The sequence below is a fragment of the Rana temporaria genome, chromosome 5 (assembly GCF_905171775.1).
Source record: "Rana temporaria chromosome 5, aRanTem1.1, whole genome shotgun sequence".
Taxonomy (NCBI): domain Eukaryota; kingdom Metazoa; phylum Chordata; class Amphibia; order Anura; family Ranidae; genus Rana; species Rana temporaria.
This window is the reverse complement of record NC_053493.1, coordinates 34,542,770-34,563,356: the sequence shown is the minus strand read 5'-3', so window position 1 is coordinate 34,563,356 and position 20,587 is coordinate 34,542,770. Positions and strand designations below refer to the sequence as shown.

At 43.7% G+C, this 20,587-nt stretch overlaps 1 protein-coding gene across 11 annotated transcripts in view; it reads left to right on the top strand.

The window, feature by feature from the left end:
- The window catches only part of AKAP9 (A-kinase anchoring protein 9), a 359,842-nt gene that overhangs the window by 162,847 nt on the left and 176,408 nt on the right, over positions 1-20,587 (top strand). For all 11 annotated transcript variants that reach the window (XM_040352376.1, XM_040352374.1, XM_040352375.1 and 8 more), the window contains 3 exons: positions 12,937-13,155; positions 16,613-16,756; positions 17,206-17,309. In XM_040352376.1, coding sequence (XP_040208310.1) covers positions 12,937-13,155; positions 16,613-16,756; positions 17,206-17,309 — 467 coding nt within the window. The remainder of the gene's footprint in view (positions 1-12,936; positions 13,156-16,612; positions 16,757-17,205; positions 17,310-20,587) is intronic.

The window sequence follows — 20,587 nt, the reverse complement described above, 5'->3', positions numbered from 1 at the left end:
TTTGGGAGCCACGTCGCACGACCGCGCAATTGTCTGTTAAAGCGACGCAGTGCCGAATCGCAAAACCTGGCCTGGGCATTTAGCAACAAAATGGTCCGGGGCTTAAGTGGTTAAATGTAAGGGCTTATTTTTGCTGGTAGTTGGAATCTTTAATATTTGCAAACAAAATGAAGGTTTCCTATTTAGAATAATAAGCTGTCAGGTTAGTAAAACGACGATATCGGAACTGATTCAATCATACAGTTTGTAGTGTACATAGATTTGCAAAACAATGTGATAAAGGAATATTCCTGAACTTTGTTTTATCTCATGGTTACTGTGACATTGTGTGAAATGCATCAATGCAGTGCATGTTATCTCAGCTTGCAGAGCTGGGATTTATTGAATGAGTTAACCAAAAATTTAAATATTGCAAAATATACATATTGAAGCGATTGAAAAGCTCCACAAATATGGTTCCCTTTAAACTCAATGAATGTGTTCACACTGGGGCAGTGCACTTTCATTGTGGTGAAAAAAAATCCTGCTTACAGCATTTTTGGAACAAAAACACACCAGCCTTTCCATTGAAAGCAAAGGAATGCAAAGCAAAAATGCAGTGCAGTTTTTGAGTCGCATGTCCTTTAAACACTGCATCGCAAACACGGTAAAATCGTTGTAAAAATGCATATGCGTCCAGGACTCTTCCTCCTTATTGGCTGAGACACAGCAGCGGCGCCATTGGCTGTCAATTAACCACTTCCATACCGGGCCTATTCTGGCACTCCTCTCCCACATGTAAAAATCATAATTTTTTGCCTTAAAAATTACTCAGAACCTCCAAACACTGTATATATGTTTTTTTTTTTTTTTAGCACACACCCTAGGGAATAAAATGGCGGTCATTGCAACTTTTTATTTTGCACGGTATTTGAGCAATAATTTTTTAAATGCATTTTTTTTTTTTTTGAAAAATAACGGTTTCATGAATTAAAAAATAACAAAACAGTAAAGTTAGCCCATTTTTTTTGTATAATGTGAAAGACTATGTTACGCCGAGTAAATAGATACCCAACATGTCACACTTTAAAATTGCGCACACTCATGGAATGGCGCCAAACTTCGGTATTTAAAAATCTCCATAGGCGGCGGGATCGCACGAGGGATCGCGTGTGCTCGGCGGCAATCGCGCCCGCTGGGCACGCGCAGGGAGTGGGTGGGAGCGGGGGGCACGCACGCGCCTCTAGTGGCCTGCGCGAGAGCCGACGTTATATTACGTGCTCTCGCGCAGGGGAGCCTAACGCCCATATACACTGGCGCGCTCGCAACCCGGTCCGAACCTCTGTGACCGCGCCTGCGGGACCCGCGGACCCGATCGCCGCCGGTGTCCCGCGATCGGTCACAGGAGCTGAAGAACGGGGAGAGGTGTGTGTAAAAAAACCTTCCCCGTTCTTCTCTGTGGCAGTGTCACTGATCGTCTGTTCCCTGTTTTAGGGAACAATGATCAGTGACATCACACGTCCAGCCTGCGCCCCCCTACAGTACAGTAAGAATCACTCCCTTAGGGCACACTTAACCCCTTAGCGCCCCCTAGTGGTTCACCCCTTCACTGCTATTGTCATTTTCACAGTTAACAGTGCATTTTTATAGCACTTTTCGCTGTGAAAATGAAAATGGTCCCAAAAATGTGTCAAGTGTCCGATGTGTCCGCCATAATGTCGCAGTCACGAAAAAAGATCTTTTCATTAACCACTTGACCACCGCCCCATGTCAAAAAGACGTCCTGTTTTTAAAGTTGAATATCTCGGTAACGGCAGCAGCTGCTGCCACAACCGAGATATTCATCTTTTCAGGGGGCGGTGGTGTACACGATAACGGCGGTCTCCGCGGCGGATTCGCCGCGAGATCGCCGTTATCGGTGGCAGGAGAGGGCCCCCCTCTCCCGCTCCCTCCGCCGCTTACCGGAGCCGTCGGTAGCGGCGGAGGGGATCGGATGTGTCCGGCAGCTGAGCGGGGACGGGACTGAAGGAGAAATCTCCTTCACCCGTCCTCATAGCTCTGCTGGGCGGAAGTGATGTCAAAACGTCAGTCCCGCCCAGCCTCTTAAAGAAACATTTTTTTTTTGTCATTTGAAAAAATGACATTTTTATTTTTTTTTTATTTTTTTTGCATTTAAGTCTAAATATGAGATCTGAGGTCTTTTTGACCCCAGATCTCATATTTAAGAGGACCTGTCATGCTTTTTTCTATTACAAGGGATGTTTACATTCCTTGTAATAGGAATAAAAGTGATCAATTTATTTATTTATTTTATTTCAGTGTAAAAAATTATAAAACTAAATAAAAATAAATAAGAAAACAAAAATAATTTTTTTTAAAGCACCCCATCCCGACGAGCTTGCGCGCAGAAGCGAACGCATACGCGAGTAGCGCCCGCATATGAAAACGGTATTCAAACCACACAAGTGAGGTATCGCCGCGATCGTTGGAGCGAGAGCAATAATTCTAGCCCTAGACCTACTCTGCAACTCAAAAAATGCAACCTGTAGAATTTTTTAAACGTCGCCTATCGAGATTTTTAAGGGTAAAAGTTTGACGCCATGCCACGAGCGGGCGCAATTTTTAAGCGTGACATGTTGGGTATCATTTTACTCGGCGTAACATTATCTTTCACAATATATAAAAAAGTTGGGCAAAATTTATTGTTGTCTTATTTTTTAATTCCAAAAAGTGATTTTTATCCAAAAAAAGTGCGCTTGTAAGACCGCTGCGCAAATACGGTGTGACAAAAAGTTTTGCAGTGACTGCCATTTTATTCTCTAGGGTGTTAGAAAAAAAAATATATAATGTTTGGGGGTTTTAAGTAATTATATAGCAAAAAAAACTGTTTTAGTCTCGTAAACACCGAATCTGAAAAATTAGCCCGGTGGGAAAGAGGTTAATGGTAAAAAAAAAAAAATGTTAATAAAAATGGCATAAAACTATCCCTTAGTTTGTAAGCGCTAAAACTTTTGCGCAAACCAATCAATAAACGCTGTTTGCGATTTTTATTTTATTTTTTTACGAAAAATAAGTAGAACAACACGTATCGGCCTAAACTGAGAAAAAAATTTTTTTTTCCATATATTTTTTTTGGCGATATTTATTAGAGCAAAAAGTAAAAAATATTGTATTTTCAAAATTGTCACTTTTTTTTTGTTTATAGCGCAAAAAATAAAAACCGCAGAGGTGATTAAATACCACCAAGAGAAACCTCTATTTGTGGGAAAATAGGACGCCAATTTTGTTTGGGAGCCACGTCGCACGACTGCGCAATTGTCAGTTAAAGCGACGCAGTGCTGAATTGCAAAAAGGGGCCAGGTCCTTTACCTGCATAATGGTCCGGGGCTTAAGTGGTTAAACTCAATGAATGTGTTCACCCTGGGGTGGTGCACTTCCATTGTGGCAAAAAAAATCCTGCTTACAGCATTTTTGGAAAATGTTTTGGGGAAGTAAAAAAAATATATAAAAAAAGCACCAAAACTTACCTTTCCATTAAAAGCAAAAGAAAGCAAGGCTAAAACGGCCCTGCGATACGTTTTTGGTGCAGTTTTTGAGTCACATTTTCTTTAAAAACTGCATTGCAAACATGGTAAAATCCTTGCAAAAACGCATATGCGTCCAGGACTCTCCCTCCTTATTGGCTGACACACAGCAGCGGCGCCATTGGCTCTCGCGGCTGTCAATCAAAACCTGTTGGCCAATCAGGAGAGAGAGGGGGCAGGGCCAAACTGCAGCTCCATGTCTCAGTGGACACACAGAACTGCAGCTTGGCTTGGGTGCCCCCATAGCAAGCTGCTTGCTGTGGGGGCACTCGACAGGAGGGAGGGGCCAGGCGAACCGAAGAGGGATTCGAGAAGAGGAGGTTTGGGGCTGCTCTGTGCAAAACCACTGCAACAGAGCAGATAATGTATTACATGTTTGTTTTTTTGTTTGTTTACAAGACTTTGCGTTTACTTTTAAATTTTTAGTAAGAAAAAAAGGTTTAAAAACAAAAAAAAAAATTGGCAAAAGGAACATTTCTTACAGTCAAAGTGATGTGTCCCTGCAGAATTAGTAGAAATCGTCCTCCTTTCCCTCTACCCCTGAAGCTATCTTCTTCCAGGGCCACAAAAGCCAAGGGACCCATCATATGCTCTCATTCAGAGTGATGACTATGTCTGCCCCCCCCCCCCCTCTCCTCCAATCATAGCTACTATAAATGAAACGCAATCTATGAATGGAGGAAAATTCCCTCTGCTCTATTAACCACTTCAGCCCCGGACCATATTGCTGATCAATGAACGGGCCACTTTTTGCGATTCGGCACTGCGTCGCTTTAACTGACAATTGCGCGGTCTTGCTACGTGGCTCCCAAACAAAATTGGCGTCCTTTTTTTCCCACAAATAGAGCTTTCTTTTGGTGGTATTTGATTACCTCTGCGACAATTTTGAAAAAAAAAAAAAAAAATATTTTTTACTTTTTGCTATAATAAATATCCCCAAAAATATATATTTTTTTCCTCAGTTTAGGCCGATACGTATTCTTCTACATATTTTTCGTAAAAAAATCGCAATAAGCGTTTATTGATTGGTTTGCGCAAAAGTTATAGTGTCTACAAAATATGGCATAGTTTTATGGCATTTTTACTAATATTTTTTTTACTAGTATTGGCGGCGATCAGCGTTTTTTTTTTTATCGGAACTGCGACATTATGGCGGACACTTTGGACACTTTTGACACATTTTTGGGACCATTGGCATTTTTATTGCGATCAGTGCTATAAAAATGCATTGATTACTATAAAAATGGCACTGGCAGGGAAGGGGTTAACACTAGGGGGCGGGGAAGGGGTTAATTATGTTCCCTGTGTGTGTTCTAACTGAAGGGGGGGGGGTGGGACTGACTTGGGGAAATGACAGATCGCTGTTCATACATTGTATGAACAGACGATCAGGCATTTCTCCCCCTGACAGGACCGGGAGCTGTGTGTTTACGGGCACATGCGTCGGGACCAGGGGCGTGCGGGGGGCACGCGCCCCTATTGGCTGATTTGTGAGATGATGTATAGCTACGTGATCTCGCGCAGCCGAGCCGACCTGCCGCCGTATAACAGTTATACGGCGGCTGGTCGGCAAGCAGTTAATCCCCACAGCACTGGAAGATTAGGATGGTGGGGGTAGGGGGTGATCGAAAGGATGGAAGATTTCAGCACTGCAGCCATCACCACATCACATTGACTGTAAGTAATGTGCATTGTGCTGAGTTTTAAAAAAAAATTGGACCAAGCTCAGGCTTTAAAGTGCATTTCCACTTTTTCAGCCAAATTGGGACAATAAATACTGTATTTATTGGCGTATAACACTCAGTTTTTTACCCTGAAAATAGAGGGTAAACTGTGCCTGCGTGTTATACGCAGGGGGCTGTGGAAAGTTTTTTTTCCTGAACCTTTCCTCTCCTTTTTTGGCTTCATTTCCTTGGACGTTTTTACAGCCACTTTTCTGAGCGTTTTTTGCAGCTTAAAAACGTCTCTCCATGTTAGTCTATGGCCTCATGCCCACCATGACATTTTTGAGCTGTAGATGGCTGAGCCGTTTTTAAGCTGCAAAAAAAAAACCAGGACCAGTGCGTTCTGAAGCTCCAGAGTAGAGCTGTGAAAACGGCAGTTTGAGCTCTAGCTAAAAAAAAAACAAACATGGACAGGCGTTTTTAAGCTGTAAAAAGGGCTAAAGAAAGTGGCTGTAAAAACGTCCATGGAAATTAAGCCTTAGGCTCCATTCACACCTAGGCAGACAAATTTGCGGCGTTTTGTCGCCGCAAATCGCGGTACAAATAGCAGCGTTTTGTACCGCGATTTGCGGCGACAAAACGCCGGTATTGTCCGCCTAGATGTGCCCCAGATTGACCCCCTCTATGGAGATGCTTCCCATCTCCTAGCCGAACGCCGAAAGCCGCCTGTAAAAAAGGTCCAGGACCTTTTTTCAGGCGGCAGGCGTCAGGCGTCCGGCGTTCGGCGTGGAGATGTGAACCATCTCCATAGAGGGACATGTGTTTTCATCCCTCTGGCGGCAGCGGCGTAGCACTACAGGCGTTAAAACGCCTAGATGTGAATGGGGGCTTAAAGTTAGGGTGCGTGTTATACGCCGATAAATACGGTACTTTATAATTTGTTACATGTCCCACATGCAATAACATAAACATATTTTTTTTTTTAAATTGCTGCTTTTTTTACATGTTGAGACATCCTACCTAGCTTTCTCCTTCTATGTAATGTTAAGTAGGAGGCTGGGGAGGTACGTTTACCATAGTCTGTACTGTGCTGGCAGATCTTCATTATCGGCTGTAAACTAGATGTGGACACTGAGGCCCAGATTCTCGTAGATGGGCGTAAAACTGTGCGGGCGTAACACATCTGATTTACGTTACGCCGCCGCAAGTTTTACAGGCAAGTGCTTTATTCACAAAGAACTTGTCTGTAAAGTTGCGGCGGCGTAGCGTAAATCACCCGGCGCAAGCCCGCCTAATTCAAATGATTCGGGTAGGGGGCGTGGAGCATTTAAATTAAGCGCGTTCCCGCGCCGAACGTACTGCGCATGCACCATCCGGAAAATATCCCAGGGTGCATTGCTCCAAATGACGTCGCAAGGACGTCATTGGTTTCGACGTGAACATAAATGGCGTCCATAGGAAAAGGTGGGGGTGGTGGCGCTGTCTCAGCTAGAGGCTAGGTGTACCGGAAGTGTGATACAATGAAACTTGTATAAGATCCAAGTTGTATAGTAGTGACTAACGGATCTAATGAAATAAAAGTGCCTCAATATATTACATATGTAAGTGAATGTAAATACTTAATAAATGATAATATGCACCACTTGACTGAAAGTAGTGCAAAGTGTAGTGTGACTTACGGTCACAGAAAAAGTATAACACTAACTGCACTAGGTGAGTGATCGATAAAAATGATAAATAATAAATAAACAAGCAGTGAGTGTTGACAATAGCCGCCTATCAGCAATGGAGATGCTGGATCTCAGACGGCAGTGCTGGGTAAATAACCCAAGAAAATGTACAGAAATATAGCAATAAAAATGAAAAATTGAAAAAATGAAAAAAATAGGATTATTAGTCCAATATATGGTCAGTCCAACAATACATCAGCGATCCACATGTGGTTGATCAATTATCAGAGATTTGTGAAAATGTTCGTGGATAAGTGCACCCAATCTGGGTGAGTGATCAAAGTATGCGATAGTGAAAATTCACGCGGTGATTCCGGTGCTCCCCCTCCTGGGTCCCCACTCACCAGAGACACTCACCCCTGCAGGGGTAAAGTGCATAAATATGTATAGTCTCCAGCAGCTCGGCTTTCACCTCCTTGTGTCCTCTGGGTAAGTATTCCGGTCCAGGTGATTCGGGTCCTTTAATTATCCAGGTTCCTCCAGGAGAAAAAATAATCTCTCATAGCGTAGTAAGTTCAAAGCCAGGGGGTATTTTATTTGCACTGCCACTGGTAATGGCGTGCACAAGTAGCAGGTAAATACAAAAATATACGAATAAAAATAAAAATGAAAATAAAAAGCTGGAACCAGAGTTCCAATACAAGGTTAAAATAAAGCAGGTAAAAGCAAGTGGACGGCTATCTGAACGATAGCAGACCTCCCAGCACAGCACTCGTAGCCGGAGGGGATGTCAGAGCCAGCCTGGGAACGGCGTGCGTTCCACTGACAATCAGCTGGTTAACCCGGAAGTGCGTGTGGGTGTGCATGTATCCGCTTTACGCACGTTTCGTTGAGATTACGTCTTCTGAAGCGGGTACACGCATCCCTCAGTTGGTGATTTAAATAGCAAGCGTCATCATGGAAACGACCCTCCCACATTAACAGACGTTATTCATTGGTGAATGGCAAAGAGTGAATTATATGTCTCCATATGGCCCGTGTAAGTTATGAATTGTACCGGACCTTATATGAAGAACCTCAGCGGGTTTAGTCTGTAAGGAAGTTCAAGCTAGATGGTGGACTATGTGTTTTACATATCGCCCATAAAGGTGGTGTATTATACCAACATATATAAAACACATAGTCCACCATCTAGCTTGAACTTCCTTACAGACTAAACCCGCTGAGGTTCTTCCTATAAGGTCCGGTACAATTCATAACTCACACGGGCCATATGGAGACATATAATTCACTCTTTGCCATTCACCAATGAATAAAGTCTGTTAATGTATGAACTTCTCTGATTTAATGTATGCAGCATGCTGGTTTTGTAAGTAAGCGTTAGCATGTAAACAAGGGACACCCAATGAGATATCCCAAACGAGCCCGATTGGACGGGGATCCCCCTACAAATTCCTGGATTGGCCGTTAGTGCACAGTGGGAGGGTCGTTTCCATGATGACGCTTGCTATTTAAATCACCAACTGAGGGATGCGTGTACCCGCTTCAGAAGACGTAATCTCAACGAAACGTGCGTAAAGCGGATACATGCACACCCACACGCACTTCCGGGTTAACCAGCTGATTGTCAGTGGAACGCACGCCGTTCCCAGGCTGGCTCTGACATCCCCTCCGGCTACGAGTGCTGTGCTGGGAGGTCTGCTATCGTTCAGATAGCCGTCCACTTGCTTTTACCTGCTTTATTTTAACCTTGTATTGGAACTCTGGTTCCAGCTTTTTATTTTCATTTTTATTTTTATTCGTATATTTTTGTATTTACCTGCTACTTGTGCACGCCATTACCAGTGGCAGTGCAAATAAAATACCCCCTGGCTTTGAACTTACTACGCTATGAGAGATTATTTTTTCTCCTGGAGGAACCTGGATAATTAAAGGACCCGAATCACCTGGACCGGAATACTTACCCAGAGGACACAAGGAGGTGAAAGCCGAGCTGCTGGAGACTATACATATTTATGCACTTTACCCCTGCAGGGGTGAGTGTCTCTGGTGAGTGGGGACCCAGGAGGGGGAGCACCGGAATCACCGCGTGAATTTTCACTATCGCATACTTTGATCACTCACCCAGATTGGGTGCACTTATCCACGAACATTTTCACAAATCTCTGATAATTGATCAACCACATGTGGATCGCTGATGTATTGTTGGACTGACCATATATTGGACTAATAATCCTATTTTTTTCATTTTTTAAATTTTTCATTTTTATTGCTATATTTCTGTACATTTTCTTGGGTTATTTACCCAGCACTGCCGTCTGAGATCCAGCATCTCCATTGCTGATAGGCGGCTATTGTCAACACTCACTGCTTGTTTATTTATTATTTATCATTTTTATCGATCACTCACCTAGTGCAGTTAGTGTTATACTTTTTCTGTGACCGTAAGTCACACTACACTTTGCACTACTTTCAGTCAAGTGGTGCATATTATCATTTATTAAGTATTTACATTCACTTACATATGTAATATATTGAGGCACTTTTATTTCATTAGATCCGTTAGTCACTACTATACAACTTGGATCTTATACAAGTTTCATTGTATCACACTTCCGGTACACCTAGCCTCTAGCTGAGACAGCGCCACCACCCCCACCTTTTCCTATTTCGCCTCTGTGTCCCTTAGGGGATTACTCATCGGGGGGGCTGCAGTCTTATATTTTATCTTATTTATTTATTTTATTTCGATTTGATTTTGGAAACTAATCCTCCCTCTACTATTACCATAATCCCACTCAGTTTTATCCTAAGCGCGGTACTTCCCATTATTATAAATGGCGTCCAGCCCCATTCACGGACGACTTACGCAAACGACGTACATTTTAAAATTTTGACGCAGGAACGACGGCCATACTTAACATTGGTTGCCCCTCATATAGCAGGGGCAACTTTACGCCGCGCAAAACTAACGTAAACGTTGTAACTTCACTGCGTTGACCGCGCGTATGTTCGGTAATTCGCGTATTTAGCTAATTTGCATACTCGACGGTGAAAACGACGGAGGCGACAGCTAGCGGCAGAAAAAGAAATTGCATTTAAGATCCGACAGCGTAAGAGCCTTACGCCTGTCTGATCTAATGGATATCTATGCGTAACTGATTCTAAGAATCAGTCGCATAGATACGACGGCCCAGATTAGGACTTACGACGGCGTACATTGCGTTGCGCCGTCGTAAGCCCTTTGAGAATCTAGGCCTGTCTGTCCTAACAAAGGGCTAAGAATCTTAAGGTGTGGCTGGTACAAGGTGTGATAATGCTCTTAAAAAAATAAAAATAAACTGACCCTCTGTCTGTCCCTTTATTTCACATTGAATGCTATTCTGAAGGATACAATCTGCCTATAGATTCACTTTGTATAAACCTGCTTCAAATAAACAACTAGAAACATAAGAATTATTTTTTAACAAATAATTTTTTTAGTGTGCTGCATGAATGGGAACTTAAAATAAACATTTAATGGGCTTTTCAGAAGTTTTTACGGCGATGGTGGAAATACACTTTGACAGAACAAAATGGAGCAAATAAAAGAAGTTCATTGTTGGGCTTAACCTAACCTTTAACATAACCTTTAAAGTCAACTTATGCTTTTCATGTGAAGGGCAAAGCAGCAAACTCCCACCCTGCAGCATTCCATACTTGTCTACCCTCTGCTCGCCTACTGCTTCCTTTTGCCATTGTAAGCGATGTCACCCTATAACAGGAAGTCCCTGAACAAGGACTTTTTACAGCAGATTCACCAGGTATTATTTTAACCGCTTAAGGACTGCCTCACGCCGATATACGTCGGCAGAGCGGCACAGCTGGGCATAAGCATGTACAGGTATGTTGCCCTTTAAGAGCGTAGCCGTGAGTCGCACGTGCACCACCGGTGGTGCACTAGCGACCCGGTCCTGAGCTCCGTGACCGCGCCTGCGGGACCCACGGACCATATTGCCGGCGGTGTCCCGCGATCGGCTCACAGAGCTGAAGAATAGGGAGAGGTAAGTGTAAACAAACCTCTCCCCCGTGCTTTCCAGTGAGTCTGTCACTGATCGTCTGTTCCCTTTCATAGGGAATGACTATCAGTGACGTCACATGCCAAGCCACGCCTCCTACAGTAAGAAACACACATTAGGTCACACTTAACCCCATCACTGCCAGTGTCATTTTCACAATAATCAGTGCATTTTTATAGCACTGGTCACTGTAAAAATTACAATGGTCCCAAAATAGTGTCAAAAGTGTGCGCCATAATGTCGCAGTCATGATAAAAATCGCTGATCGCCGCCATTACTAGTAAAAAAAAAATTATTAATAAAATTGCCATAAAACTATCCCCTATTTTGTAGACGCTATAACTTTTGCGCAAACTGATCAATAAACGCTTATTGCGATTTTTTTTTTTTTTTACCAAAAATATGCAGAAGAATATGTATCGGCCTAAACTGAGTAAAAAAAACGTTTTTTTTTATATATATTTTTGGGGGATATTTATTATAGCAAAAAGTAAAAAATATATATATTTTTTTCAAAATTGGCGCTCTATTTTTGTTTTTTAGCGCAAACAATTAAAACCGCAGAGGTGATCAAATACCACCAAAAGAAAGTTCTATTTGTGGGAAAAAAGGATGCCAATTTTGTTTGGGAGCCACGTCGCACGACCGCGCAATTGTCAGTTAAAGTGACACAGTGCCGAATCTCAAAAAAGGGGCCAGGTCCTTTAGCTGCAAAATGGTCCGGGACTTAAGTGGTTAAAGAGGAGTTTAAAGGGGTTGTAAACCCTTATGTTTTTTATCATAGGATCAGGGCTCAAGTCCTGCGGGAACGCGTGGGAACGGAGTTCCTGCACTTTTTTCACAGCAGGAACGCAGTTCCCTTTGCAGGACTAGAGCAGCCGAACCGCCCGAGCCAATCCTTCACTAAGCAGCGATGCCCAGCTCGAGTCACTGTCACTGTTATCGCGGGATTTAGAAAGAACTTGCTTAAAGTTCTTTCTAAATCCCGCGATAACTCGCGGCAGACCTCCGCAATGTCTCCTGGGAACATTGACAAAAGCTCCCAGGAGACATTGCGGCATCGAGAAAGTGATGGAATACCCGCACACTACCCGATGAATCCATATACAGGAAGCGGGGAGTAACATAAAGGATTACTAAGGTACAGTGGATAGAAAAAAAAATACAAAAAATGCGGTTCAGTATATCAATTATGGATGTGAGCGTATCATTTTTTTTTTTTATTTGGTGGGGGAGTGGATCTTGGGTGGGAGTTCCCACACTTTTTTCCCCAGGACTTGACCCCTGCATAGGATGCATTAAGGTGAAAAAACTTCTGACAGTGGCCGCCCCCCGTTGTACTCACCTTAGCCCTTCGATCCCCCGGCGGAGACGCGCTCTACCTCTCTGGCCAGGGTTCTCTGCTCTTGATTAGATAGATTGATAGCAATGCAGCTATTGGCTCCTGCTGCTGTCAATCAAATCCAATGACACAGGCCGAGTCTGGCATTATGTGTCTATAGACGCAAATGCTGGACTCGGGAGCGCACCCACAAGGTAACCTCCAGGGAGAGCGCTTCTCCCAGGGGGTTAACCGATGCGATGACAAAAACGACCTCAACCCGTCGCATAAGGAGCGGCACGAGTTGCCGAAAGAAGCCGAACGGCGAGTCGGCGCTATACCGCGCCTGCGCACCGACGTTCGGCTTCTTTCGACGTCAATCACCTGCTGGATAGGACTCCCGCTGGAGTCCCGACCCGGAAGCCGGGGAAGAAAATAGCTGTACGAGGTATGTACAGAAAAAAAAAAAAAAAAAAAATGGCATACTGTCAATGTAGAGAGTGAGCAGGATGTAATGTTAGAAAATCGTTTTTAGGGTGAACCCCCGCTTTAAGGTTGTGTGGCGGGTTGAATCGAGATCACAATCTTTTAACGCTTAATCGTGCAGCTCTAATTTGGAGGCATAGCAGACATCCCCCTTTATTGCTTTCTTTCTTGCAGGAACAGAGTGCTGTAATGGGTGCCGAGGCTACCAAATATAAGCAAATGTATGAGGAGCGGGTGGAGGAAATGAGACAAGAGCTGGTGAGACAGGAACAGGAATACCAGCAGGCCGCGGAGGCTCTGAGACTGGCACATGCCGCACAGCTGGAGAGACAAATGTATGACCAGGAGCAGCTGCTCTCTGAGGTGCACAGGCTGAGGGAACAGCTAACAGAGGTAAGAACTTTATCTCAGAGATGAATTATGTACTGTTATCTAACAATGTGTCCGATTTCCAGAACAATCTAACATTGTGGATGTCATCAAATTTCAACATTTAGGGAAAAGTGACAGGTTCGCTTGAAGTGTACCCCAAATCTCTCCCCCCTCCCCCCCTGACTTTCACCAATCGGCCCTTCTGTTAAAACCCCTAAGAAATACGTAGTGTTTCAATTTATGGGAGAGCATGTGGCCTTCTTGTTCCTGAGCCGCCAGTCTCCAGGCCCACGCGCTGTCGCATGAGAGTCAACAAGCTCTGGCATGGAGTATACATGGGGTATAGTCTCACAGCTCCAAAAGAAGGATGGCGTTGTGGGTGAGCATGGCACCGTGGACGCATGCAAACACGGGGTGATTGTCATTGTCAACGACTGCCTGGTTGATCCTGCCAGTAGCATATGCTTGTATCAAAGGTTAGGCCATGTATGTGTAAGTACACACGGTCGGTACAGTGAAACTGCAAATGCTCATTAAAGGATAAGTTCACCTTTTGGAACATGTTGTCAGAGATAAATAGATTGGAATGCAGAGAATTCTGTCTTACAAATTTCAGAGTTCAAGCAGAACTTTACCCTAAAGGGGAAGTTCTGGTTTATGACTCACCCCTTTTATTTTTGGCACTTTTTTTGGGGAGACCTGGTTTTGACATATACCCACTGCCACTTCTAAGTGGATCGCTGCGGCGGATCCGCCAGAAGTTCTCCTATCCCCTGTCCGCAACTTTCTGGGACTTGTCACAGGTCCCAGAAGGCTGCGGGACTTTTCACAATGTGCAGCGCGGCATGCGCAGTCGGCAGCGGGCTGTGAAGTTGCAAGGAATCACAGCCAACTGCCCACAACGAACATGCCAGAGCCGGACACCTGAAGACTGGCGAAGAGCTGGTTCAGGTGAGGATGGCGCTAAACCCCTGGACAGGCAAGTGTTCTTTTATTAAAAGTCAACAGGCACAGTATTTGTAGCTGCTGACTTTTTTTTCTAAACATGGTAAATATAACCATTTACTACCGCTAAATGTTTTAATACATTGGAGTGGTGGAGGATCATTTATAAAAGGCATTGCATGAAACACACACAGGCAGCCATCATTAGATGGCAGTGGCTCTGTATTCTGTGATTGCTGTGATGACCAATCACAGCAATCACAAATGTAAACACTTTACTGTTTACATTTGAGAGCCCTCGTTTTCCTCTCTTGAAGAAGAAAGAAAGGAATAATGGAGTATTATGTATCAGTAAAGATTAAATGAATGAAGTGATCATAGATAGCAACAGTTTCAAGGTGTGTGTGTGTGTGTGTGGGGGGATTACTTGATTGTGGGCTTTTTTTTTTTTTTAACCTAAGCTATGCCTAGTCACCATATAAGTTGCATTAAATTTGCACCTGTCAAAACACAAAATCGCACGTTGAAATCGCATCAATTTGCATAACATCAGTGTGAACCGAGCCTTAACCATGCGTGGCAGCTCCTTCATTAGGCTAGAGTCACAGGGGAGAGATATATAGCAGCTCAGTTGTGCTGCTACACTTGTTAGAGGTAGCAGTTGGTTGGTAAACCGATAGAACAAATGGTTCCCTAGAGAGTAAGCCACACACATAGTATACATTTACATATTGCGGCAATCAACTGGAGCATAATGTGAGAGATTGAATGCTACATGATCGCTTTAGCTCCCTTATGGGAACAATCTGAACAGTTCTTCCCAGAATCGGAGAACATGATTGGATCTATGAATCATTGAAGAGACACACATTGGGGGTTATTTACAAAAGGAAATCCACTTTGCACTACAAGTGCAAACTACAAGTGCACTTGAAATTGCACTGAAAGTGCACTTGGAAGTGCAGTTGCTGTAAATCTGATCTGAAATGAGGGGAAGCTCTGCTGATTTTATTATCCAATCATGTGCAAGCTAAAAATGCTGTTATTTATTTTTCTTGCATGTCCCCCTCGATTCTACAGTGACTGCAATTTTTAGTGCACTTTGCACTTGTAGTGCAAAGTGGATTTGCCTTTCGTAAATAACCCCCATTGTGTAATCGATCGATTTGAATTGAAATGATTCTGATTAGTCTGGAACAGTATGGTCGGTATTAACAAATCGCTCTATATATGGCCAACATTAAGTTTGTGATGTGTCCTATCTCTCTGTTCGTTTTTTCTATTTCTTTCTGTTTTCTCTATTTCTCTTTTTTCCTTTCCTTCCCCTTCCCTTCCTTTCCTTTCCCTTCCCTTCCTTTCCCTTTCCCTTTCCCTTCCTTTTCCTTTTCCTTTCCCTTCCTTTTCCTTTTCCTTTCCCTTCCCTTTCCCTTTCCCTTTCCTTTTCCTTTCCTTTCCCTTTCCTTCTTTTCCCTTTTCTTCTTTCCCCTTTTCTTCTTTTTCCTTTCCTTTCCTTCCCTTTGCTTTCTCCTTGTGCCCCATTTCACTGTACTGTCTTCGTAATGCCGCGTACACACAATCAGATTTTTTTGGTTGGATATTCCGACCGTGTGTAGGTTCTATCGGACATTTGCTGTCAGAATTTCCAACAACAAATGTTTGAGAGCTGGTTCTCATTTTTTCCCGACAACAAAAGTTCTTGTCGGAAATTCCGATCGTCTGTAGCGAATTCCGATGCACAAAAATCCTACACATGCTCGGAATCAATTCGGCGCATGCTCGGAATCATTGAACTTAATTTTTCTTGGCTCGCTCGTTCTTGAAGTTCGGAATTTCCGACAACATTGGGGGTATGCACTCTGTGTGTATGCAACTCTGTGTGTATGCAACTCTGTGTGTATGCAACTCTGTGTGTATGCAACTCTGTGTGTATGCAACTCTGTGTGTATGCAACTCTGTGTGTATGCAACTCTGTGTGTATGCAACTCTGTGTGTATGCAACTCTGTGTGTATGCAACTCTGTGTGTATGCAACTCTGTGTGTATGCAACTCTGTGTGTATGCAACTCTGTGTGTATGCAACTCTGTGTGTATGCAACTCTGTGTGTATGCAACTCTGTGTGTATGCAACTCTGTGTGTATGCAACTCTGTGTGTATGCAACTCTGTGTGTATGCAACTCTGTGTGTATGCAACTCTGTGTGTATGCAACTCCGTGTGTTTGCAACACAAGTTTGAGCCAACATTCCGTCGGAAAAAAATTTACGGTTTTGTTGTCGGAATGTCCGATCGTCTGTACGCAGCATTGGAGTGAAGAATCCATGTAAAACCCCAAAGCAATGTTAAAAAAATGGCTGGTATGTTAACCTTTGCCCTCTGGTTCTACCGTCCCATAAACTAGACATAGCCTGTAGCTCTCCACATCCTACACTAACGCTCCAGAAAGAAAGAAAACAAAGGTGGGAGGAATATTTCGGTATTCACTTTCCAAGGTATCAATTATTTATCAGCGAAGTGAAATGAGTTTAATTTGTTCAGAACGCCTCGGTGATCAGCGAAAAGCAGGCCATAGAGAGGGAGAAGCTTCTTCTGGAAGAACTGGAGTCCATGAAGCGGACGTGTGCTGAAGTCACGGGGAGGACACGGGATTGTATCCTGCGGGATGGCAGTTCTCAGACACAGGTATAGTCATGTCGGATGCTGTGCGCCGCCGAGCTCTGTAATGCAACTCTGCCTGGACATCTCTGTTGACTTTTCCTTTTGAGTATCATATTATATCTGCTGATAGCAGTAGGAGGAGGGCGGGGTTTCCCTGTTGATAGGACAGATTGGCTCCTGTCTATGGTTACCGAAGTGTTGTCAGGAGTTGTCTGTCTCCGCAAAGTCACTCCAAGCTAATGGCATATTGTTTTGTATTTACATGAAGGCAGATCTGCCATCGGCTTCTTGTCCTTGTCTCGTAGTTTTATTTATAATGAACAAATAGCATAAGAGGACGTTGTGTGCATTACCGCCTCTCTGTTATAAGAGGGGAAAAAAAACAGAAGGTCGCACTTTATTCTTATGTCTGCACCGGAATGACAGGATTCTTATCTCTTTTGTCTTCTTTACCGTTGCAAAAACTCACACAGGATGAACCAGTTGCTGATCCAGAGAAAAGAGAGCAAGTGTTAGAATGTGGAGAAGAAGAGAAGGGATTGGAGGAGAGCGAGACGGAGGACCCCAGCAGTGAGAGGTAAGGGCATTCATTGATTGCTTCCTTCTGATACAGGAAGTCATGGGAAGTGTATCAATGTCTCTCGGGGTGGATTTGATTTAAATCAAGTCCATTTAACCACTTCAATACTGGCCAGACCAATTTTCAGCTTTCAGCGCTGTTGCACTTTGAATGACAATTGCGCGGTCATGGTACACTGTACTCAAACTACGTTTTTATCATTTTGTTCCCACAAATAGAGCTTTCTTTTGATGGTATTTGATCACCTCTGGGATTTTTATTTTCTGCTAAAAAAAATAAAAAAATGACAAAACATTTAGGGAAAATTTTTTTTTTTTTTTGTTTCAGTTATAAAACATTGTAAATCGCTACGTTTTCTCCTTCACTGATGGTACTACACTGACGGGCACTGATAAGGCGGCACTGATGCGCACCGTTGAGGTGGCACTGATGATGGGCACTAATATGCAGCACTGTTGGGCACTGATAGGTGGCACTAATATGCAGCATGGATGGGCACTGACAAACAATAATGCCTGCCAATCAGTGATGCCCATTGTGGGCACTGATTGGCATCCATTATTCATTTCTGATTGGCATCTCTGCTGGTCTAGGGTGGCATACTTTTTTTTTTTTTTGTTTCAGTTATAAAACATTGTAAATTGCTATGTTTTCTCCTTCACTGATGGGCACTGATGGTACTGCACTGACAGGCACTGATAAGGCGGCACTGAGGGGCACCGATGAGGTGGCACTGATGATGGGCACGGATAGGCGACAACGGATGGGCACGGATAGGCGACAACGGATGGGCACGGATAGGCGACAACGGATGGGCACAGATAGGCGGCATGGATGGGCACTGATAGGTGGCACTAAAAGGTGGCACTGATTTACTGTAATGTGTTGTACTAATGGATGCCAATCGGTGCCAAACAATAATGCCTGCCAATCAGTGATGCCCATTGTCAGCACTGATTGGCATCCATTATTCATTTCTGATTGGCATCTCTGCTGGTCTAGGGTGGCATACCTGTGATGGGCATCCCTGGTGGTCTGGTGGCATCCCCTGGTGGTCCAGTGTGGTCATCCTCGGGGGGGGGGGGGGGTTGCGCCGATCTACTCACGTCTAACGGACGCGAGTGAGGAAAAGCCGATCACCAGCTTTTCCTGTTTACATCGTGATCAGCCATAATTGGACATGCCTGACCGTCTGTTTATACAATGTATGAACAGCGATTAGTCATTTCCCCTAGTGTGTCCACCCCCCCCTACAGTTAGAACACACCCAGGGAACATACTTGACCCCTTCCCGCCCCCTAGTGTTAACCCCTTCCCTGCCAGTGGCATTTTTATAGTAATCAATGCATTTTTATAGCACTGATCGCTATAAAAATGCCAATGGTCCCAAAAATGTGTCAAAATTGTCCAAAGTGTCCGCCATAATGTCGCAGTACCGAAAAAAAATCGCCGATCGCCGCCATTACTAGTAGAAAAAAAATATTAATAAAAATGCCATAAAACTATCCCCTATTTTGTAAACTCTATAACTTTTGCGCAAACCAATCAATAAACGCTTATTGCGTTTTTTTTTTGTTTTTTTTTAACGAAAAATATGTAGAAGAATGCGCATCGGCCTAAACTGAGGAAATTTTAATTTTTTTTATATATTTTTGGGGGATATTTATTATAGCAAAAAGTAAAAAATATTCATTTTTTTTCAAAATTGTGGCTCTATTTTTGTTTATAGCGCAAAAAATAAAAACCCCAGAGGTGATCAAATACCACCAAAAGAAAGCTCTATTTGTGGGAAAAAAAGGACGCCAATTTTGTTTGGAAGCCACGTCGCACGACCGCGCAATTGTCAGTTAAAGCGACGCAGTGCCGAATCGCAAAAAGTGCTCTGGTCTTTGACCAGCAATATGGTCCGGGGCTGAAGTGGTTAATGTCTATATTGTTTTTTTTGTAATTGTCGCCTAGTAGTTTTACACTTTTAAAATCCACCCTCCGTTTTTTAGTGTAGCGACATCACAGCTGTAGGAATAGGACGTGTTTGGGAGAATAGTAAATTCATATATGGGTGTTTGTAGTAGTGGTATGCATGGTTTGAGGCACAGAATTCATTTTGAAAGTGAAAGGGGACATCTGATTGGTTGCAGTGTACAACCTTTTCTTTTAGAACACTTTCATATGCAAGACTGTACATGAATATGTCCATTACTTTAGTTTCCTGGAGCCTTGTTGTTGGTATTCTGGATCAAAGAACCTTTCTGTGTCCCTGGATTACCTTGTGTTTTGTGACAGGCAGTGCACGGTTTCCGCTGTGCCCTTTAGAACTGCAGGTCTGCTTGTTTCTTGGCTGGAGTATTAGACTGTAAGATATGAGCTGCTCAGTCATTTTTCTAATAGTAAAAGCTGAGACCTGTGGGGTTATTATTCCAGAAGATCCAACGCCTGCCATGTTTCTTTACTTATCGGCAGGCTATATCTGTCCCACGTGTGTGTAGAATTACAACATTGTATTTCCTCTCTTTGTTTCCTGGAGAAACCTGAAATGTGATCTCTGCTCGTTGTCTGGTGGCGTTTATAATTTAAAAGTCATCACTTAGGCCCCTTTCACACTGGGCGCGGGAGGTGCGCTGGCGGTATAGCAGCGTTATTTTTAGCGCCGCTATACCGTCGTTTTTGCCGCGATATTTGGCCGCTAGAGGTGCGGTTTTAACCCCCGCTAGCGGCTCGAGAAAGGGTGCGGTTTGCGCGCGGTATAGCCGCGCTATGGGACAAATATCACGGCAAAAACAACGGTATAGCGGCGCTAAAAATAGCGCCGCTATACCGTAGTTTTTGCCGCGATATTTGGCCGCTAGAGGTGCGGTTTTAACCCCCGCTAGCGGCTCGAGAAAGGGTTACAACCGCCCGTAGCAGCGGTTTGCGGGCGGTATAGCCGCGCTGTCCCATTGATTTCAATGGGCGGCAGCGGTAAAGGAGCGGTAAACACACCGCTCCCTCACCTCTCCAAAGATGCGTCTAGCAGGACTTTTGGAGCGGTCCTGCTAGCGAACCACTTCAGTGTAAAAGCATGAACTCTTTCACACTGAAGACTGCAGGGCAGGATTTTTTCAGGCGTTATTTAGGCGCTATTTTTAGCGCTAAAAGCCTGAAAAAAGCCTTGGTGTAAAAGGGGCCTTAAAGGATCACTAAAGGAATTATTTTTTTTAGCTAAATGCCTTACTGCAGTACTGGTTTCATGTCCTCATTGTTCGTTTTTGCTTTGAAGGAGCTGTAATTCTGCTGTG